Source organism: Montipora capricornis, chromosome 3, assembly GCF_036669925.1.
Source record: "Montipora capricornis isolate CH-2021 chromosome 3, ASM3666992v2, whole genome shotgun sequence".
Classification (NCBI taxonomy): domain Eukaryota; kingdom Metazoa; phylum Cnidaria; class Anthozoa; order Scleractinia; family Acroporidae; genus Montipora; species Montipora capricornis.
Genome location: NC_090885.1, coordinates 4,415,301 through 4,421,752, shown reverse-complemented (window position 1 = coordinate 4,421,752; position 6,452 = coordinate 4,415,301). Strand labels below are relative to the sequence as shown.

The 6,452-nt window shown below is 37.5% G+C and overlaps 2 protein-coding genes across 6 annotated transcripts in view; one reads left to right on the top strand and one right to left on the bottom strand.

The window, feature by feature from the left end:
- The window catches only part of LOC138041985 (uncharacterized), a 23,845-nt gene that overhangs the window by 6,139 nt on the left and 11,254 nt on the right, over positions 1–6,452 (bottom strand). The gene's annotated exons all lie outside the window — the stretch shown is intronic.
- Positions 179–6,452, top strand: part of LOC138041988 (chromatin complexes subunit BAP18-like) — a 14,099-nt gene continuing 7,825 nt past the window's right edge. The window contains exons 1-4 of one of the 2 annotated variants that reach the window (XM_068887710.1): positions 179–343; positions 1,719–1,809; positions 2,640–2,669; positions 4,143–4,261. In XM_068887710.1, the coding sequence (XP_068743811.1) occupies positions 2,649–2,669; positions 4,143–4,261 (140 nt within the window). In that variant the 5' untranslated portion in view covers positions 179–343; positions 1,719–1,809; positions 2,640–2,648. The remainder of the gene's footprint in view (positions 344–1,718; positions 1,810–2,639; positions 2,670–4,142; positions 4,262–6,452) is intronic. The other variant, XM_068887711.1, reaches the window with a different exon arrangement.

The window sequence follows — 6,452 nt, the reverse complement described above, 5'->3', positions numbered from 1 at the left end:
GTAAGAACAAATCCCGATGGATGTCTACGATAACGATTGATTTAAAGAAGAAAAAAACGCAACCGGCGGAGAATCATACGAAACCTTCGTGTCTGCGCGCGTTGCATCTCGGTAGACAGAGAGTCGTTCACTATTTCCAATCCCTTGAGAGTTCACGGCCATCTAATTTCATTTGTACGTACATGACAACTCATGACAATTAATAACGGACACTGGGATTCAACCGTCGCGTTCAATGGCGTTTAGAAGGAGTAGGAAAAAGAGTTAAACAGTGTTTGAAACGTTTCTTCTGGTAATAAAGAGGTCATTATATCAGTCGTTTAGAAGGCCTTAAAGATATAAGGTAGGGTTTTATATCACCAGGATATCCGTAGAGCTAATACCCATAGGTTGAATAAGATTCTCAAAATTCAATCAAATAATTAAAATATAAGCTTAAGTTATTAAGAGCCGGACGCTTCTGGTCCGTTATACGGTAGTTTAAGTGTATTAATAATAACCACTATAAAGGAAACTGATGTAGAAGACGTAGTATTTTTTAAAGTGGTACTATGACCAAAAAATCAATTCTTCTTTTCCTTTGGATTTCAAAACTATGTTATGTTAACTAAGCACTAAGTGACCCAAGTTTTAACCCTTGATTTAAAAAAGAAACCTGTTTATTTTAATCTTCCTATTTGGTAGTCTGCCTTTACCAACTTTGAAATCTTGAGAGTGCGGGAGCGGGGAGAAAATGACATTAAAGACTCACTAGTTTAAGAGTGCCATTTGTGTGCATGTGTACACAGCTGAATTAATGTGGAGCAAGGAACAAGGTTGTTCATTTGATTAGTAAGGCCAAGTCTTCTTTTTATCGCGACACCATAAGAGATAATTTGGATAACCCAAAAAACCTTTGAAAATCATATTTCTCCTTCGAAATGTACTAATTTACCTAGTCAGCTGAGTGTCCACGGTGTGACGTCCAGTGACCCAACCAAGATAGCTAACCTCTTTAATGAACATTTTGCCAAGATCACTTCCTCGGCTCAGCTTGGCGATCTACTGGAGAGTCAGAATTGGAATGATTTAACCAATTTTGTACATTCCAAACTCCGCGCTCGATCACACCTTTTTTTTCCATTCTGCCAATCACGGAGGATTCTGTTTTCTCTAGTCTTTCTCGACTGCCTTCAAACAAGGCTGTTGGCCTTGATGGGATCAGTGGCTTTTTCCTCAAAATAGCTGCATCAGTAATCTCTTTGTCGCTTACCTCTATTTTCAATTTGAGTCTTTTGTGTGGTATTTTTCCAGACATGGAAAGTTGCTTAATTCTCTCCCTTACATATGGAAGGCTCCCTTTTAGCCGGTTCAAATTTTCTTCCTTTCATTCTTGCCACAGTCTCAAAGATCCTCCAGCGCCATGTGCATTCTCACTTCTTTATTTTCTCACTAAACATGGTCTCCTCACTGATTTTCAGTTTGGTTTTAGATGCTCTTGTGAACTTGCGGTCATTAATCTGTCGGATGATATTCTCGATACTATGGATTGAGGCCTTCTGAGCGGGCTTCTACTGATAGATCTTTAAAAAGCATTTGACCTGGTCAACCATCACACTCTGCTTTATAAACTCAGTGTGTAAGGTTGTTCTTTACTAGAGCAATCAAGTGGTTCGGCTCGTATCTAAATGGCCACTCGCAGAAAATGGTTTTTAAATGAGCTTTCTGATCCCGTTCAGGTGTCTGTTGGAGTCCCACAGGGAAGCTTACTCAGGCCATTGCTTATCAAAGACCTGTCTTTGTATCTATCTCCATCCTTGGACACTACACGTAAGTAACTGTTAACGGTTAATGTGTTACCCTTGTTAAATAATGTATTGTTATTGTATTGCACATGTATTGTAAGCTAGCGGGTAAATGACAGCACTTTCCTTATATCTAACCCTCTGAGGTCCAATCGGTCAGTTTTGAATGTGAGTAATGGTGGACCATGAAATCCAAAACTTACACTCAAAAGAAACAGCCTTTGGATAAGCTTAAAATTTTGTCATTCAGGAGTTACACAAACACACTTTCAAATTCTGAAGAAAAAAGAGGTAATAAAGGTAGCCGTCACAATGTATTGAAAGCCAGTGATGCATGTTACCACAGGTCATTTCATTTGTATAAACAGGACATAACATGTCAATAATTTCAATAGTGATCCATAAAAATCGATCATTGTTGATTGAATTCAATAATTGTCAATCAAGAGAAGTCGATGGTGCGATTTCTTGTTATTATCAATTTTGATTGATTTGTAAAGTTATAGTTCAATTTTGATCGATTCTACATTGGCTAAAAAAGCGATTGTCTCTTTATTGCCCTACAGAGTTGTTTACACTTCCTTACAAGTTATTGTCTTGGTTATGAAACCAACCTTGAAAATCGTCTCCACTTTTGCCGATAAAATCGATAGTGATGGACAATTATCAACAAAATTTATATCGAGTTGTATCGACTTATCAACAACGTTTATGGTGATTGATTTTGATTAGCATGTTACGTCTTGGAATAAATAATCACAAAAAGTCCTCTTAAATCCTCTCAGATAGTATTCAGCCAAGTTTAATGTTTGTATAACTTTTTTGTATTTTTTATACTTTTATGATCATCTGTAGACTTTCATCATGAGTTCATCTGCAGCCAAGGTAAACATAGTATAATGGTTTTTGAAAATGTAGAAGTGATCCTCACACTTACTGCCATTTGCGTCCATCCTTGAAGCGCGACAAATTTTGTGCGAAGTTTTACTTTTCAAACATTAACAGTTTGTCCGGTCGTGTGTCACTTTTGACCAATGAAACGTTGGCGGTTATGTTTTGAAATGGACCACGTTTTTGACGGCATACCAGCATGTTTTGTTCACGTGCTCTTCACGTTTTCAGGTTTTCCGTGTGAGCGGAGATATCTATGAATTTGCCTAGGAATCTAGAAGAGTTATAAACATCTATCTTCCGTGAGTTTCCAAAGATGCCGAATGTGGAATTTGGTATACTTTACCAAGAAGAGATATGTGATCCAGCAACTACGAGAAAAAAAAAAAAAGAAACCGAAGTGAAACTAGAAAGATTGAGGAGGAAATATTTCTGTGTCCAGGGCATTCTGCGCATACGTGCTCTTCCGTGTTTCAAGGAGCATTTAAAACCTTGATCTCAAGCGACTCCTGGACAGTAATTTACCTCATTCCAAACTTGTTGACTTTGAATTTTTTTGTTTCCATTGCAAAACGAGCAGAGACGTTATTAGAGCGTTCATGCAAAACCCGAACGCTCTCACTAAAAACCTGAAAACTTTGAGAGCACATGAACAAAACATGCTGGTATGCCGTCAAAAAACGTTGTCAATTTCACAACATAACCGCCAACGTTTCATTGGTCAAAAGTGATTCATAACCGGACAAACCATTAACGTTCGAAAAGTGAAATTTCGCTCAAAATTTGTCACGCTTCAAGGATGGATGCAAGTGGTAATAACTGGACAATTTAAGCAATTGTCTATCACATGTATAAACCCCTGAAAAATTCAGGTGGTTTCAACAGGATTCGAACCCATGACCTCATAATGCAATGCCAGTGCAATGCTCTACCAATTGAGCTACTGTATGTCAGCCACATAGCTGGGAGCAGGTGAATTTGATGGGCTCATTTGAAGCCGTGAATGAGATGAATGAAAGAAATGTATATATTTGAGTGCAGGTTGTAGACAAAACATAGAAGTGACCCTTGCACTTTCGCACTCATTGGGAACAAATGAGCCCAACAAATTGACCTGCTCCCAACTGTGTGGCTTCATAGCTCAGTTGGCAGAGCATTGCACCAGCATCGCAGAGGTCATATAGGTTCCCATTGAAGCTTCCTGAATTTTTCAGGTGTCTATAAGAGACAATTTTGTTAATTGTCCAGTTAAGGGAGAGGATCACTTCTTCATTATCACCCTTCTATAACACTTCTAATAAATTAAATGTAACTATGTATAAAAATAAAATTAATTTCTTTCATTCATACATGTAAGGACTTTTCTTGATCCTGTTCCATGATCATACATGTATGAGGTAATCATATTCTTCTTGCTGGAAAGTGACTCCTTGTATAAATTTTGTGATCTTTTTTGCCTACTGATAGGTAGCTGAAATATTTACTGCTGCAGGAGAGGCTTTTGCTCATCTAGGTGAACTGACAATGCAACTTCATCCATTAAACAGTGAATCAGGATTGACATCTCCCTCAGCATCAAGTGCAAGGTAGTTCTTCTCTGGTTCATTTTTTGTTTGTTTATTTATGTATAATAATAATAATAATACTAATAATAATAATAAGACTTTATTTATTTCACTTGCTTACATTAAAGAAACAGAAATGATTGATAATAAAAAAATTCAAAATTCTATAAAATTACGAATTCCATGATGCAGAGATATTAAAATCATACAATCGAATTATACTAATGACGGCTAAACCAGTGTCCATAAAACGCCCCGAGTATAAAAACATATAGACCGTGTATCTCAAATATCCGCACTAGCTACATTTATTTTACAGTCTAATGATTGCTCTATCTTGCTACGAAACGGCTTTCGCGAACCTCTAACGCATGCATGTACCGATCTTAAGAGTTCAAACGAAATCTCACTGTCCTGAGCCAAGTGATTACAATATGATAAGGCTCGGTATCTTTCTGGGCTATCTTGTCTGCGAGATGCTTTAAGAACCCCTGACACTCGTTTCCCATTCCGCCATTGGTTCCAAATACTAAAGGCGTAAACGAACCCATTTCTACATCTAACACCCTCTGCTGGTACTTGCGTTTCTTCTCTTCTTCTTGCTCCTTGAACACTTCCGATGTTGGCTTGCTCTGGTAACACTTGGAGTTGACGTGCGCAACTCTTACATCAAAAAATGCCGTAACTCCTCTTGCCCAGAACCCTCCCGCTTTGATGTCCAGCCTTGCCTCAGAACTTGAAACAGTGCTCCTCAATAATAATAATAATAATAATATTAATAATAATAATAATTTAATAAATTAATAATAATAATAATAATAATTTATAATAATAATATTATTATTATTATTACTTTTATTAATTAAGCAACTTTACAAATGTTCAGGTTATAATTATTGATCGTGAATTGTGTAGTTTTTACAATTAACATAATTGTGAATATGTACAAACTATAAAAATGGATTCAATACTTATAAAAAATGTTGAATTGCGAATGGGATAAAACTGTTCTTGTAACGTTCTGTATGACATTTTATCAGAGGATACTTTCCCTTGTGGAGTTAAAGGATCCAGATATTCAGATGTGTACATGTAGGGTTTAAGAGGCAGGAATTGCATTTTTCAAGAATCTCGCTAAGGAGTCGGTTGTCAAAGATACCACCATAGATCATCTGCTGGAGACTTGACACTTTAATTTTTCAGGAGTGGTATAACATCTGCACATTTCCATAAAGCTGGGATGGATCTTTCTTGGACTGAAGTATTAAATATGTGATGTTTTGGTTAACTCAGGACGTGACAGTTGTTCTTTTAGATAGTAACCAGTTTGGAATGCCGACCCATAGATTTATAGATATTGATGGTGGAGAGTGCATGTTGGACACTACACACTTAGATGACGAACTTGTCTGGATTTTTTCCAACGAGATGGGCAATGAGGCACCATAAGATTGGGGGCAATTTTGCTTGCCAACTTAGGAAATGCTTGATTAATATAGTTGGCAAGTGCTAGTCCACTTTCCTTCTACAACATTTGATTTTAGATGTTCCAGAGAGCGGTGTAACTTCTTTCCACCATCCCTCACAGGAAAATTAGAACCCACAAATGACCAGCTCCCAACGTCTGTGGCTTCATAGCTCAGTTGGTTAGAGCGTCGCACCGTTATAGCAACTGTCACGAGTTCAAACCCTGTTGAAGTCCAGGCTTCTGACTACCCAGTTGCTAAAATTGCATCCATACCTGCGAGGATCATAGCTTTACTTGATTTCTTTCCACCAGTTATGTGAGGAGGCTTGAGAGTTATCTAGTTTTGCTTCTTGGCCTTTTTTCCTTGTCCCCATTAATTAACCTATTGACCTCTGAGAGTGACACTAAATAATAGATTTTACTCTGTCTGATGCCAGACGATTTTACTCATCAGTGGGGGGCCTTCTAGGGCATTAATTTTGAGGTGTGAATAGGTTAAACTTATTTCTATAGAATATAACAAGAGGAATGTTTTTCGCTGGCCAGACACGTGTGTTGTTTTTTTTAACAGCATCTTTAATTTCTGGGGTTAACCACGGCTTATCCATTGGATGCATCTCAAATGATTCAATGGGAAACGCTTGACTATTACATGTAGGTTGTTAACCTGGTCCATGAAGAAGGCTAGTTTTGCATTGCATGTAGGAAAGTGGAAGATTGTGGAGTCCAATTAATTTTCTTAAG